Raw genomic sequence first — 17,267 nt, 5'->3', positions numbered from 1 at the left:
GGATACTTCCATCATTACAAATGCCCTGATATGGATTATGGGTGATGCACTTCTTCCTGAAACTTAACCATCAGAATAAGCATTTATAGAAAAAGTCTCATGCTAGATGTTATTGAAAAGAATCAAACTCTGCCTAGCTAAGTCACTGAGTGAATTCCAATTCTATGTTGTTTGTCAGTTAGGTTCCTTCTAGCCATGAATGAAATGACTTTTAATACTGAGCAGTGGGGAGGCGCATGGTGTAGCGATTACAGTGTTGGACTCATGATCATAAGATGGTGATTTCAATTCCTGGACTGGGCAATGCATTGTGTTCTTGAGCAAAACACTTTGCACATTGCTCCACTCCACACAGCTGGTAAAAAAAGAGGATTTCTTTGACGTCCCATCCAGAGAAACTGGCTCTATGCTCATTCAGAGTAATGTGAATTAACCATATATCATGATCGCAGATCCAAACCACTGCATAGATCCAATGATTTTGCTACACAGCTACTTTGCACACAACCTTTCACAAAAGATAACTCAAAATTTACATATTCAAAGGAACACGCTTAATTTGTTCTATTTCAATCACTGAATTTATTGCTATGTATCAGGTTTCTTATACATGTATTACCTTACTTATAGCTTAATCAACATACTAGTACTACCACAACATTCATCACAAATTGTAACATCTGTGTAACAGAAATTACTTAGTTAAAACAAACCATATAAACAGTTCTCAGTGTTCATTGAATTCCATTTTCATGAGATATATCACATCTTTTGCTAACTCATTAACCTCACTAATTACACAGTATTAAATTCCAGCTTTATACTTACAGATAACTAATAACCAAGGAGGGGTCTGTACACAGTTGCTCAATCTACTAAAAATAGTTGCCTTCTCTCCTTCAAATACCATTTTGAAATAGGAAGAACACACAAAATGTAATTCCAGAAACAGTGAATAATAGGATTGTCACAAATGGAATGCTTTTGATCATAGGTTTTCAGGATTAGGGTTGACCTAGGGCTAAGCAAGTGTTGGGGTGGGCGTAATGGAGATAGAGGGAAGAGAAAGTCAAAGATTAGTGTGAAGGAGAAGGAGATAAATTGGTAAAGAGTGAGTTAGATAAGTGGACCGCAGTGATGCAGTGAGTTAGTCCATCTGCATTATTAGCTATTTCTGCTTGCCAGATTGTGTCAATTACCCCATTTTCATATCGTGTTAACCAGACTATCGTCACTAACAACTGTTGGTCATGGTGCACTTCCAATTCCTTTTTGATTGTGCCCTTCTTTTTCATCTTGGCCCTAATTCTTTTACTAAATCCTCTTCTCACTGTTGTGAAAGCCTTCCAAGTGGCATTTTCTGATCTCTTGGATACCACCCAGCAACTGCACAGTTCCACCTGTTGTCTGTGAACCTTGCAACATGTCCAGCCCAGAAGAACTTGTACTTCTGATATTTTGTGATTATGTTGTTCACTCTGATGTTCTTGAATCACCTTATTTTGGGTTTGTTCTCACATTGATATTCCCAGCATAGAAATTTCCATGGCCCTTTGTATTGTAGTCAATGTCCTTTCCGTTTCGTATGTTCCAATTCTCACTTGCATATAAAAACACACTTAGGATGGTGCCATTTAAGAGACTGGTACATAGGGTCTTGTCCAGTTTTGGTTTGAGCACATCTTTTATTGAGGTAAAGACCTACTGTCTTGCCCTTATTCTTGAGATTTCAGCATCCATATCATGGTACATATTTATTATGTGCCCCAAGTAGGCATATTCCTTTATCTCCTCGGAAAAGAAAAAAACCCAACTTAAATTGAAATGGCAACAATGTCCTTTAGGACGTTAAGTGGTTAGAACATCAGACCTTGGTGGTTAAATAAAGGTTCCAGGTTGAATTCTTAATCTAACACAAGAATATTACCTGAAGATACTAGATTATACTGATTTAACCATGTCCACAAGTTTCAAGAAATCTCATATCCTAAGGATAATATCGGCAACACAAACTTTTATGCAAATTATATTGTAGTAACGCTGTGCGCATGCGTAGTCTCACGCATGCGTGGAATTAAACAAGCAAGCGTTCCCGCTTTAATCTTTCTGTTTTACGGTCGGCCGACCATGAGCACGGACGTGTCAAGAGTGTCTCTAATACTCCAACCTGGAGACAGTCTCTTTACGTGTTAAGCTGTCTCTCTACATCTTTCGGACTTACACTCGACAGCTCGCTTACAACTACAGAACAACGTCTCAACAACTATGCTCATACACAACAGAAGCTGTAACAACAAGAACTAAAGATGTATATATTTACCACCTGAATAAAGTGTTGTTTAAGTTGATAGTCTGGAGTTCAGCGTTCCTTTATATTCTTTAATTTTATAGTAGGAAAGTCAAGTATACATCTAAAGATGTATAACCCACTTTCTACTATACTGGTGACCCCCGACGTGATTCGAACACGCAGCCCGCTGAGCTGCAATAACCCACTTTCTACTAAAGTGGTGACCCCGACAAAGAAAAAACGCAGCATGAATTCTGGACTACCAACTTATAACTGGTGAACCCGACTAAAGAACAAATACGGCCATGGAGACCGAACTACGTATTACCAACATCTCCAACCATAGTCAACACGACTCAACAAGAGCGGTTTTTATTCTCGCCTCTGTTAGAGTGGATTTTTCCACTCACGAAAAACAGACAGGAATTACGGCCTGCTCTTTATTATGTGCTTATATGTCGCATTCTTTACATGTACATGACAAAGAAGGCTCTATGACCTGGAGAAGAATGTAATTTTAAATGCGATGAACTAATTTTTACATAACTTTTGGAAAAAAAAACAGAACACATTTTTTTTTTACTTTTATTATATTTATTGATATTTTTGCTGTTATTTTGTTTCTTATTTACTGTCACTTCCAGATTTTTACAAGAATACAGTGTACAAAACTGAAGATACAGACAGACAGTGAAAAATGTTAATTAAATAGTGTTTGTGAGGTGTCTCTAATTAAGCAATAAATAAAAATAACTTACAAATAAAAATTGTGATAATATAAAAGTCACAAAAAGAAACAAAAGACAAAAAAAGACAAAAAAACCCCAAAAACAATCAAAATAAATCATTCCTATCTCCCCCCAGGGTAATGCATAGCCTCACATCTGTCAATTAGTTGCCAAAACTGACAACTTTAAAATTACCGCTTGTCTAGCAAGGGTGCTGAAGATTCAAACATCTACATTTTCTTAATAGAATTTCATAAAGGACAAGAGATAATAATATAAAGTATATAAAAGAATTTTTTATAAATAAAATAAATAGGTTCTTGTTTCAGTGGATATGACAGGAGAAATAAGAATAATAACAACAAGTAATTATTGTCTTAGTAGGGAAAGTAGGTGCAGCTACATTTCTTTTAATTTGAAGTGACATCATGGGATCAAGAGAACTTTTGGAGCTGTCCCGTATATAAATTGCCAATCAACCTTTATCTTTGAGCACTTGCTAAAAAATTGAGGTTAGTGCAAACAGATCATTTGTGAATATGGAGGTAAAACAGCAAATGAAAACATGGCAAAATAAATACGCCAGCTATATTTAAAAGCCTAATATGAGAAGACTTATAGTGAAGGGAGACTACACAAGCTTCATTAGTTGGAAAATTTATGAAGAGAAATGAAAATCATATTGGTCTATGTATAAATGTAATCTAAACTAAAGAATTAGAAATATAGAATGTAGTTAAACAATTCTTAATTGAAATGGAAAATAAAATTAAAACAAGGAAGACTTAGGAGTTTTGTCCAACATCTTTGAATCTTTTTGCTTTTCTAAACACTTTAGAAACAAATATAATAATAATTTGCAATAAAAGTAATATTAAAATAATAGTAGTAGTAGTAGAGGAAAATATAATTAGAAAGGAAAAGAACCATGTTCATTATCTGTATAGAGGAAAAAAAAGTAAGTCATAAGCCAATAACAAAAATGGTGCTAAGAGAAAGGAAAAACTAATTCTTCTGGGAAGCAACTGCATAGTGATTTATACTAGAGTTGAGAGTTTCTAAAAGTCACGACACCAGACAAATGCACAGTGTATGTAAATGTCTGAACTCCACATGTATATGAAGTGCTGAATTAAGAAAATGAAGGAAAAAAAAGAAAAGAAACCAGCTTGGCTGAATGAAAACAAAACTGCATTGGCCATATTCTTGTTACAAAATAATCTAGTATGATGTTGTAAAACTAAAGAGACATAAAACAGCAAAACAAAGGAAAATATAAAAGTGAAAGAATTTAAAGTCACAAATGAACGAAAGGTACTTTTTTTTTTTTCATTAAATGACGGCAACTAATCTGACAAGGTTTAATAAATTTTTCTGCCTTTTCATTAACTACTTTGGTATTTGCTTTAATAAATCAAATTACTGATATGCCAAAAGAAAAAACAATTGGCAAAGTTGCAGCTGGGCTAATAAAAATCCATGATGCTCTGTTAGCAAGAGTGTAAGAGTTTAAATAAGTAATAAGAGACTTTATATATGTGTTTGTGTGTGGTGTGTATACATGTATGTATGCATGTGTGTGTGTGTGTGTGTATGTATATATATATATATATATATATATACACACACACACATACAGATGCACATGTATGTGCATATTATATATATATGTAAAATGCAGACACATATATATCTATGCATATGAGTATGTATGTGCATGCATATTTAAACATAAATAATTATAAATATGTATACAAGCATTTGTACATATGTGTACATATAGATATGCATATGTATACACAGACATATAAATATCAATTTATTTATATATATATATAATAAAAAAAAAAGGAATTTTTAATTCATGACAAAACTGAACACAAATGCCAATGTGTTTTCCAGCCTTCTGATATCATTAAATTATTATTTAAATGACCAAAAGGATGAAAATGGTATTTTTTCAAGAGAAATAGAGTAGAGGAAAGTTTATAATTATACATGCTAATGGAGACAAACAAATCATCATGCAAATCTAAATATAAAAAAAAAAAATCATTACAAAACTGTTAATGAACATTAAAATACATCACAGGAAATTTAACTGCATTACACTGTTATGGCCTAACACCTGTTAGATAAAAGCAATTTTGAGAAGTGTCAGTTTGTAACAGAAAATGAAAGGAATTATAATAATTGCTCAGAGAATAAATTATTACCAGACAGTTTGATAAAACTTTCATGATTAAGACCATTCCCCAAATTATAAACACTTTGAGGAAAAGTATAGATGGAATAAATCAGACTGTAAAATATACTATCAGGGCTTATACTTCTTAAATGAATGGAAACACAAAACGTGTGTGAGTATGTGTGTGTGTATATATGAAGATGAAAATAACCCCTTAGGCAAATGTTAGATCACATTCAAACTAACAGCTTTGTAGTGAGAAATAGCAATTAGGATTAACTTACTAGATGATACAGTAATAGGGGATATTAAATTTCTTTTAAAAAAAAGTACAAAGCAACAGATATGCATATTTATAAGTATATTAATATTACAATAGCAAAAATTCACAATAACTCCATGTATAGCATGAACTTTACATGCCCTCAGTGAAGAATTTGAAATATTAACGTAATGTGAAAAACTTAAACCCATATATATGATGAAGAAAGAAATAAGTATTGAGAGAACCAGTAAATAATTGAAGACGTTTAATTCAATACTTTGGTTCGAGGGGAAATTTTTTTTTAAACATTAGCATTAATAATAATTAATTAAATGTTTACTCTCTGCTTAGCAAGTTCGAAAATACAGAGATTTATGATATTAATTGTTTTTTTCCAAAATTAATACAGCAGAGGGCAAAATGTGCAACACTGAAGCAAGTTAAGGAAATCTTGGAAATGACACTAACAATGACAACAGTTGTTAAAAGCTAATAATATCATAAACAAAAAGAAAAGAAAAAAAATAAAGAAAAAAAAAGCAAAGACAATGACAGTGAGACGATTTTTCAAAAACATGAAGCTAAAACTTTCCATTTTTGTAGGTGGGTAGGTTACTTTGTATTTGAATAAATTGCAAAAAAGCAAATGACTAATGTTGTATAATATTTTTTTGTTTGTTGAATCTGTAATATTTTCTTTAAAAGCTTAAGCAATATTTTGTTTGCTGCTTTAGAGAATCCTCTCTAACACAACGAATAAAACAATAGGGCTTTTATGTTTTTTCATAGTCTATTCAATCATTTTAAATCATGAATAAAGCTGCTAGAAAAAGACAATTTTAAAGGTGCTTTAAATATGACACACACACATGACAAGATACAATACCACTGGACAGGTAATATCCAGAACACAAGAATACTCTTATAGCAGCAAAATACGACAATAAAGTTCCAAAATAAAATAGAAAGACACCAAATTTTGAATTGGAACCTGTCAGACTAGTTGCCCATGATGTAAATTGATAAAAAGTTTGTGTAAAAACTTAACATGCTCATGCATAGTATACAACCATCCATATCCAACAGTCCATTCATTCACCTATAACACATAACATTGAGTAGATAAATTAGGAAACATAAGTTAGATGGAGCCGCTATGATACCAATTTACAGCGTGAGGCTATGTAACTCCCTGGGTAATATGGTTATGTCTTATTAACAGCCTTCAAATACTGCAGCGCATTATGAGCAGCCTTACCATGCCCTTCTTCCATAGTTGGTCCCGTCCCATGGCACACAGCAACAGGGACGACTGTCATTTGGACAAAACATTGGAAGAAACCTGAAACAAGAAAACAAACATCTCTGAAGTTTTTACAATTTAACCTTTTTGATACAACCCCTCATTCTATGAAACAAACTCCTTGCCTTAAAGTGACCTTGATAAAAACCTTGCATCAAAATTTCATGTTAATTTATGTTTCAAACACCAGCTTAATAATAATTCAAGTTATTTTCATAAATTCCTGATTATTTTCAAAATTAATAGATAGCTAGAAAGACAGTAAGACAGTAATAATATGGTAACAAGAAGGTTAAACATAAAATATATCTGTAACCCTTTAGCATTCAGATTATCTTTATCAAATATAAAGACTATTTATTCACATTGCTTGAATTAATTATGCATTATCTCGTAGCTTTGACATTTCAATGATGCAATTGTTTAGTTTTAGAATGACATTGTAGGGTATTGTGAGAGGCCAGATCTGGCTGGTTTGAACATAAAACAGATAGGATATTTTAGCTGGATATGGCCAGTTTAAATGCTAAAGGGTTAATATAATACAAGTCTACATATGTGTTATATAGCTGTATTAAAATTGCATACCAAAAGATACTGACATTAACAGAAATAGGTGTCTAATATTTTAAAGTATTTACCTAGACTCTAACTGAAAATGTAACATCATTGAAAAACAAGGAATTTGTGGTGAAAAGAACTTACCTTCAGTGGTTCTCTCTGAAAGGTCATGATAAGTCAACATGAAACGTTGTACTTCAGCAATTTCTTGTAACATCTGGCAATAGTTCATTTTCACATCCATGCAAGAATTGTTCTTCTTAGCACTAGAATTGACTACTTTGTCATAAAATTGTTGAATTTCTTTGTCTATTTGTTTAGGTTTAGAGTAAGAATGACTAACACGCTCCTTTAGGTGTGAATAAAATGAAAGCCTTGGTTCTGAACTCTGTTAAAAGATAGCATTAAGAAATTTTCTTAAATTAAGAAGATCTAGAGGAAAATTCAATGCATGTAAAAATTCCTTTAAAATGTAGTTGTTTTTGTTTCTAAAAGTTGTAGCAAGTCTAGTTGATAGGATAGCAACATATCAATTGAAGAAACCATTGTTTTCTACTCATCACAATAATATTTGCTTGGTAATTTAAAACTTTCTATGCCCACCCTGACCATCTTGCTGTGATTAGATATACATGTGAGATAGGTTTTACCTATCCTGGATGCTCAACATCACCATCATCATCATCATTTAGCATCCACTTTTCCATGCTTGTATGGGTCAGACTGAGTTTATTTGAGGCAGTTTCCAAGCAACATAATATCTCCCCAAAGCCAGAAATGTTCTTTCAGGATATTAGAAATGAATGACATTGCTTGTATGAAAATGATACGGAGTCACAACTTTCACGCCATGTCAAGACAAGAAGATACAAACACACACACAACGGGCTTCTTTCATTTTCTGTCTACTAAATCCACTTACTAGGCATAGTCGAAGGCATTTGACACAAGAAAGCAAAATTTTCAAGTATCCTTATGCCTTAGTGGTTTGTATGAATCAAATTAGCAAGGTAACATGAAAATACAAAGCTATATGTATCTGCAGTAAGCATTTTACATTTGGATCTTTTTCCTTCTGCTACCCAGTTTGGAATGGTAAGGAAGCAGCCATGACTAAATTTTATATGCTTACATGTGAATATTCTGTAAAAATGTCGAAAACATTTTAACAGAGACAACACAACATATATAATATAATGTATGTATAAACACACACACATATATCTATACATATATATATTGTGGCCAGTGCTGGTGACATGTAAAAGGCACCCACTACACTCTGCGAAGTGGTTGGCATTAGGAAAGGAGACCAACCTAAAACAGACTGGAGCCCAGTGCAGTTCTCTGGTCTATTAACTCAGTCAAACCATCTTACTCATAACAGCATTGAAAACTTGCTAAATGATGATGAAAAAAATCAGAGACGACCCTTTGCAACATTTAAAGAGCCTAACAGAAAAATAGTTTTAATAATTATTCTCCTGTCAATATCATACACAAACATGAATGTGAGAATTGATAGCTGGGCAGGCAAAATGTCTTGCATTATTTATGACATCTTATGTTCTTAGTTTGAATTCCACCAAGGTGCACATTTGATCCTTCTGGAATCAATAAAATGGCACTTGTCAAGCACTGAGATCAATATAATTGACAGTTTTTAAACTCACCAAATTTATGGCTTTGTCATTTAGAAATAACATTATAAAATATAAACAAATAGTATTCAAAAGGCAGTTTGACAAAATGACGACAGCATCAAGAGTTAGGAATGGTATAAAAATGCCATTCCAAGTATGAAAATGAATTTTCATCAACATTTAGTAGAGGGAGATTTTTTTCCTTTTCCTCTCTGTTCTGTGCCAGTGACATGAAAAAAAGAAAAAGAAAAAAAAAAAAAAGCAAGTACACACTGTAAAGTGGTTGGTATTAGGAAGAGCATCCAGCTGTAGAAAACATACCAAAGATGACACTGAAGTCCAACACAGAATTATGGTTTGCCCAATCCTGTCAAACTGTCCTTCCCATGCCAGCATGGAAAGTGGACATTAAATGATGATGATGATTAAAATATACAGTGGAACCACATACGGGAGCAGCATTAAATACACCATCCATATTAGTGATGGAAACAGTGAAAGAGTGGTTATCAGGGATTGTTCAGATGAAAATGGTCACTAAATTCTTATGATACCTAATTCATATTGAATACAGTGCCAAGTGGGAGATATAGGGAAATTCCATATGTAGAACAGGGCTCTGTAACCAGTAGGGCTAAGGTAAATTCTCTAGTGCTGCTACCATAATAAAATGCACCCAGTACACTGTAAGATGATGGTTGGTATTAGAAACTATGTCAGAAATGGAGTGAGTGAAACAGGGTTTCTGATCCATCTATAAAGGTATTAAAAACTCCACAAGTCATAGAGCATAAATGACCTGCTCAAGCAAAACCAGCATGGAAAGCAGACATAAAATGAGGATTGTAAACAAATGGTGCAGTTGATGTATTGATCAAATTACATCCCCTTTTTCAGTAGAATGTAAATTTTAGGCCCTCTCTTTTTCTGTACAGAATATCTACCTACATATAAGGACACACAAATTAAAACACACCCAAGTTATCATAGAACGAGTGGATCCCTGATGAACCATCAGAAACCATCATGCTTTTTTTTTTTTTTTTTGTAAGCAAATATCCTAACATATTCCTTCTAATATCAACCATAATTAATTACTTGACCAAAATAGACTATGTAAAGAAATTTGAACAAGCTCATAGGCAATACCCAAGTAACCTGCCTTTTAGCATAAATCTTCTAAGTTCAGTAATGGATGTAATAAAAGAAAATTAAACTTAGATAATTTTGTGCTGAGAACAGTTTACTTTAGGAAAAAAATATTGGAAATATTTAATAACTGCAAAATATACTGCTTTACTTACAAGAGGGATCTCATCTTCTTCAGAATCCTCGATGACAGGAGTATTGGTGCCTTCAGCTTGTAGGCTTTGGATACGCAACAGCATAGAGTGGGCAGCAGCTCGTTTTGCACTTTTCTTGGAACGTCCAGTACCTAAGAATACAATATAACAATTAAATCATAAATAGGATATAATAAACTATATTTAGATTAACAACAAGACAAAAACTCATTAAAAATTCTTTTTACTTCATTATGAAAAGAGAACTAGATTAAAAATACTGAGTTCAAAAGTACACAATAGTACATATGCTACTAATTTTTTAGTTGTAAATAGACAAAGTATCTAATAAAATATTACAAATTTTGATGCCCACTCTAACAATCCTACATGGATATATTCTTATGCTAAGCATGACAATGTTATATTTTTTTTACATAAAAGCAACATCTGATGCTTCTAATTTCCAACCACTCTCTTGAATTATTTTAGTTCAGTAAGTTGGTCTAACATAAATTAATGAGAATTATAACATGTATTTACTGATGAAATTTTTTGACATTCCTATAGGATGGGTAGGTCCACACAACAACTTCTCCTTTATCTCTTCAGTACTTTATCCAACCTAAGCTCACTTCAGAAATCAAATCTTAATCTAACTCCTTCATTGGTAGGTGACACAGGGTAGAAGAATATCTCATTACAGCCTAATGTACTTGCTATTTTACAATAAGCTTCTTTAGATTTATACAATGATTTGAAATCTATTAGCCCTAAACAATTAGCTACTGAAAATACATATTTCAGCATTGCCTGCATCCAAATACACATTTCAGATCTCATTGTGAAAATATAGGTTGAATACAAAAAAGAAGAAAGAAGAAAATCAATAATTGGCAAGTTAGCAGAAATTTAAGACAGAAGGTTGATTTGTGGAAACTGGGAGCAAGTCTGTCTAGGTTATAGAAGATGCACAATTTGAACCTGCAGGTAGTTTTCTGCCACCTTTTTTTCCATATGAGAGGTTTTTAACTGAATGTATTATAAGTTATTATTTACAGCATAATATGCTCTGAGGTACATCATTAACCTTTTTGATACCAACCTGTCTAAGACCACCCCTGGTTCTATGATACAAACCTCCCATTTTAAAGTGATCTAAATTGAATTCTTCCAAAATTTCATGTTAATTTATATTTCAATCACTAGCTGAATAATGACAAAGTTATTTTACTAAATTCTTCATTATTTTGAAAATTAATGAAAATAAAGCAAGTCTATTTTAACAGAATTATGGTAAAAAAAAAAGTAATTATTTAAATATATTTTATTCTTTATACCTAACAAAAATATTTTATAAATTTGGGGAAAGTTTCAACATTTCCAAGACCTCAAGAGTCTACTGGTATTGGAATTAATCAATCTTTAGCAATCTTAAAATAGCCAAAAGTAAAGATAACAAAAAATGAAGAAAACAAACCTCTTTCTTGGAATTTGCCAAGCTTAACAGTGCAGTAAAATTCACGAGCATGAGGTGGACCCTGTGGGCTATCTAGGTCATAAATAGGGGGTCGGATGAGATTTTTTTGTGCAAATTCTTGCAGTTCACCAATTGGATTTCCAGGAATGCCTTCCTCTGAAACAGGTGATCTTAAAAAAAATAGAAATAAAATAAAATAAACTAATGAAACTAAAAAGATCAACATAAAAATATTTGTGTTACAATCATCATCATTATTGTTTAATGTCCGCTTTTCATGCTGACATGGGTTAGATAGTTTGACTAGGGACTGGCAAGCCAGTAGGCTGCACCAGACTCCAATCTGAACTGGCAAAGTTTCTACAGCTGGATGCCCTTCCTAATGCCAACATTCCGAGATGTAGTGGGTGCTTTTTACATGCCACTGGCACAGGCATATCAACAAAATAATAAAAATTTACTGAGATACCGTCTTGGTTCCTCTAAATATAGCTGACACCCAACAGACTAGTAAGAAAAGATATCTCTGCATAATCTCTCAAAAGAATATGGTTAAGATTAGTCCCTGGAAAAGTGAAGAACAAATGAACTGCTTAAATTCAGTTGACAATGAACAATTATTTAACAATCCCTTCTACCCATCTAACCTAAAATATTTTAAGGGAACCTGTGGAAGGGGTAGACCCAGGAAGACATGGGATGAGGTGATGAGAAAGGATCTCCAAACATTGGACCCTACTGAGAAGATGATGAAGGACTGAGACTTCTGGTGATTTGCTGTGTTTCAGAATGTAGCCATCCATCCATACAGGCCTGTGCTGTTGCCATGTAAAAAGCACTTGTGTCATTGTCACATGAAAGGTACTCATTCTGGCACCAAGTAAAAAGCACCCAATACACACTGTAAAGCGGTAGGCATAAAGAAGGACATCCAGCTGTAGAAACCATGCCAAAACAGACAACCGGAACTTGGGCAGCTCTGTGACTAACTATCTCCTGTCAAACCATCCAACTCATGCCAGCATGAAAAAGAACATTAAATGATGATGATGATCGAACAGTTAAGGAGTTTACTTCACAACCATATGGTTTCAAGTTTGGAACCACTGCATGCTACCTTAGAGATCTTCTATAGTTCCAGGCTGACCAATGCCTTATGAAGCAGTCTGGTACACAGAAACTGCTCCAGCATGGCCAGTCAAATGACTGAAACAAGTAAAAAAAATCATTTATATATATATATATATATATATATATGAATGAATACTTGTATTCTTTATTTATATTTGCAGATTTCCATATCTAGTGACAGAAGAAATCCCACTGTATAATAGCATTCGGTAGCCAATACACAAAGAGCCCTGGAAAGCACCCTGTAAGGTCTTTAGTCAGAAATTAGAGTTTCAATGGTGTTGAGATAATTTGGTTGTCTTTTCTAATTATGTATGACTGTAGTAGCATGCACAATATATTCACCTTGGTTTTGGATACCCTTAAATTGCAAGCAGTCAAGATACCGTCTTGACCTTTACTTCCTTGATCTCAGCTGAATCTTAGCCTTTTAGCATTCAGATTATTCTATCAAATGTAACATTTATTTATCCATATTGTCTTGAATTTATCCTGGATTATCTTGTAGCTTTGAGATTTCGATTGTGTGACTATATATTTTTTAGATTAACTTTGTAGGGTAGGTGTGAGAGGCTGTATCTGGCCAGTTTTAACATAAAACAGGAAGAATATTTTGGCTAGATATGACCAGTTCAAATGCTAAAAGGTTAAAGTTGTGACAGTTGGAGAGTGAGGGCTGCACCCTTGTACTTTGCTAGGTACTTTAATACATCAGTTCAAGAAGGATGGCGGACAAAATCATGAAATAATTTGAACTAATAACATAAAAAGCCAAAAGAAATACCACAAGGCATTTTGTCTGACAACTTATCAATTCTGCTAAGTCACAGACCTGGTGCTGAAATACCGTGTAGTAATAAAGAAAATAAACAAACATACTGTCTGCCATCTGGTTGCTGTTCACTCTTGATGCCAAGAATTTGGTTGTAAGCTGCTAATGCGGCGGCATGCTTAGCCTTCTTCTTACTAGATCCTAAAACAGACAATCAGCAAATTTCTTCATTTATTACAATTCAAATCAATTCATTAAGTAATGTTAATATCAATATGGACAACAGCTATAGTAAATTTTCAGAAGGAAGTAACAGCATTTTCAGTTCCTCCACTGAACACACCAACACAAAATAAACACACACACACAACTAAATAAAATGTTATCATTTTTTTCCCATTTAAGCTGAAGTTTTTTTGATTATTTTTGACTAATCTATTACTTCTTGATTTTGATCTTATAAATTATACAATATCTGAATTGACTGTTTGTTAATTGCTCATTACATGAATGAAATGGGATTGAATTTTCACACACTTTGCAAAATCCTGCTTGTTACCAGTAGAGGTAACAAGTGTCTGAAACTGCTACCTCTTTCTTATTCTAATTATAGAGCCACTACAACTACCACTCAGCACTAATTGGGTCACTCAGGTAACAAAAACTATCTAATATATATGTATACATAATGTAAACAATTGGACATACAATAACAAATGAGATAAATATGAATAAAAAATATATATATAACAAGACACAAGCTTGAGTTTCAGATCTTACACAATTATCCTCAGTAGAAAATAACAAAATCACTATTTGAAGCAAAATAAATTAGAAAGGAGCTATCATATCACCACACTAAAACATTACAATGTGCATTTGCTTCACACAAAATTTAACTGATGTAAACCTAAAATCAATTCAAATTTGGATATGAGCTTATATAAATTTTACAAAATACATCATAATGCATTTTCGTAATAATTTTAGTAAGAGTGCTCAATAAATTTGCATAAAACTGTCAGTTACAGCATAAATAATGCAGTGTAGGAATGCCATTTTAGTGTGACAGTAATAACACTCTGATTTGCTTCCCTTCTGCTCCAATTACCACAGCATGTGTATCAGGGATGAAATCTGTAAATAATCTCCCTCAACTGATGATTACCAAGTGGGACATTAATACTTAAGCTTAGATCTAGATATAAAATGTATTTTAATATGCACTGCTTGGTTTGTTTTCCTATGCCCTATTATTTACACCAACTTTTATACAAATTTATTGAGCACACTCGTAACTTGAAACATTAATATACATATGATAGAGAGGGAGGGAGTGAGTGGTAAAGAGAGAAAGAAGATCAAATCAGAGTTCCTTTTAATACCAGCTATCTCTCTGAAAGTATATTTTAGAAACTGGCACACCTCATTTTCAATTTCAAATGGTAAGTAAAATTGAGGCAAACCAATCTATATGACCTAAAGAAAAAGTCAATGTACACAAGAGTTACAAGTTATCACCTTGTTTATACGGATATAAGGCTTGATAAACCTGGTCACTCTACTTAATATTTGAGAATTATGAAAGAAATATCTATTCATGAAAAAAAAAAAAGTTACCTTTTCCAGTTGCTACAATTTCACCAACGGTGACCTGCATCATATAAGTGGGCTCATGAGTGGCCCCTTCGTTGGAGATCAAGTCATACTGTGGAGTGAGGCCACGCTTAGTACACAATTCCTGCAGGTGACTGATTGGAGTCTTACCTGCCGGAATTGTCATCTAGGTAAACGGAAATAGAAACATAAATAAGTGAAAATCAAAGAATCATCTATTTCAAATAATTATTTGGTTTAATCTGAAGGCAAAAAAAAAAAAAGGGTTATGATTAATGCAAATATTTAAATAAATTTCTTTTTTACTTGTTTCAGCTATTTGACTGCAGCTGTGCTGGAGCACTACCTTTAAGGGTTTTAGTCAATGAAATTGACCCCAGGACTTATTCTTTGTATGCCTAGTACTTTTACCAAACTGCTAAGTTATGGGGACATAAACACACCAACATCGTTTGTCAAGTGATGGCGGTGGGGACAAACAAACACACAAATATATACATATATACATGCCAGGCTGCTTTCAGTTTCCACCTACCAAATTCACTCACAAGTTGGTTAAAATTGACAGCAACTTGAATAGTGCCAAATAAATCCAGTTGCTGAACAACAATTTTATACCAGACTTGGATGAAGGTGAGATTTTTCAGCATGACAGAGCTCCATGCTACAGATTGCATGCAACACAACAGTCTGGCCAATGAAGGTGTTACCATATTGCAAGACTGGTCAGCTCAGAGCCCTGACTTAAATAGCATTGAGAAAATGTGGACAAAACCAAAGAGAAGAGTTCGTCAGAAGAATCCATGCAATCTTGAAGATTTGTGGGAGCTCAGTCACAGAGAATAGCATCTCATACCTGTGAAGATGAAGGATTTGTACACATCTCTTCCCAAGTGCATTGAAGCAATTACTCAAGCTAAGAGAAGCCATATGAAATATTAACAATGTACAGTGACCTCTTGAAATGAACATTATGTAATAAATTTTAATTATAGACATTTTTCTGTTTTAAAACACTATCTTGATTGGTTTATGTGAAATGGCCGAAAACTTTTGTATGGCTATTTTTAGTCATCATCTCGCATCTTCCCCTCTTGTTCAGAACCCCTACTACAAAAAATTATTAAGTATGGAAATGACTCCAAAAGGGCCAATGTTTCATCTGTAAAACATGCAATATGAAACATCCACTGATAAGTTGGCAATTAGTAGAAATTTACAACAGTTTAAAGTGGTTGAAGACTTTTGCACGGCACTGTATATATGTGTGTGTGTGTGTGTGTGTTTGTGCCTGTCTCCCACCACCACTTGACAACAGGTGTTGGTATGTTTATACTCCCCATAACATAGCAGTTCAACAAAAGTGATTGATAAAGTACCAGGCTTTAAAAAAAAGTACTGGGGTTGATTCATTCAACTATGACTGAAACAAATAAAAGAATATATACATAGCAATATCAAAGAGACTAAAATATTAAGATGTTGTTGTTGCATAACTTTATTCAAAGTTGCAATCATTTCCAACAGCTAAAAGAACCATTTCATTGTTATACATTGGTTTGTATGCATAATTGATGGATTAATCAATTAATGAAATAGATTCTCGTCAGAAGTCAGTAGATTTTTCAACAAACATAAACTGTGGTGGAGGTGAGGCTGCATAGTATCAGAGCTTTAAACATTAAGTATTCTCCCATCAAGATAATTCAGTGGATGAAGATTGTAGATAGCTGACATATCAAATTACTTTCTTTGATTTAGTATGAACTTGCCAATGCCACAGCCGCTAACAGGTCAATATGTCAAGTTTAAAAGTATTCTAATTCAGTGAATATAGAGAAACAATGGAATTTACTTCTACATATTCACTACTATAATCAATGGAAGTGCTGTATGTAGATAAGCTAATAGAAATTTGAAAGTAACTAAAGGAAGAAAGAATGCAAGGAGTGCTGACAGATGTATTTGCCTGGATTTCTTCATTTAGGATTTTTCACACAAAGAGC

At 33.3% G+C, this 17,267-nt stretch overlaps 1 protein-coding gene across 7 annotated transcripts in view; it reads right to left on the bottom strand.

Annotated features, from left to right (window-relative positions):
* Positions 1-2,861: 2,861 nt before the first annotated feature.
* Positions 2,862-17,267, bottom strand: part of LOC106883099 (protein Loquacious) — a 54,820-nt gene continuing 40,414 nt past the window's right edge. For 4 of the 7 annotated variants that reach the window (XM_089353543.1, XM_052968076.2, XM_052968080.2 and 1 more), the window contains 6 exons: positions 15,265-15,427; positions 13,752-13,845; positions 11,742-11,911; positions 10,283-10,413; positions 7,480-7,723; positions 2,862-6,813 (listed from right to left, as the gene is read on the bottom strand). In XM_089353543.1, the coding sequence (XP_089209669.1) occupies positions 6,677-6,813; positions 7,480-7,723; positions 10,283-10,413; positions 11,742-11,911; positions 13,752-13,845; positions 15,265-15,427 (939 nt within the window). In that variant the 3' untranslated portion in view covers positions 2,862-6,676. The remainder of the gene's footprint in view (positions 6,814-7,479; positions 7,724-10,282; positions 10,414-11,741; positions 11,912-13,751; positions 13,846-15,264; positions 15,428-17,267) is intronic. The other 3 variants (XR_016242181.1, XR_016242182.1, XR_016242180.1) reach the window with 1 other exon arrangement.

Source organism: Octopus bimaculoides, chromosome 1 (genome assembly GCF_046866305.1).
Source record: "Octopus bimaculoides isolate indiv1 chromosome 1, ASM4686630v1, whole genome shotgun sequence".
Lineage (NCBI taxonomy): Eukaryota > Metazoa > Mollusca > Cephalopoda > Octopoda > Octopodidae > Octopus > Octopus bimaculoides.
This window is presented reverse-complemented; position numbering and strand designations above follow the sequence as displayed.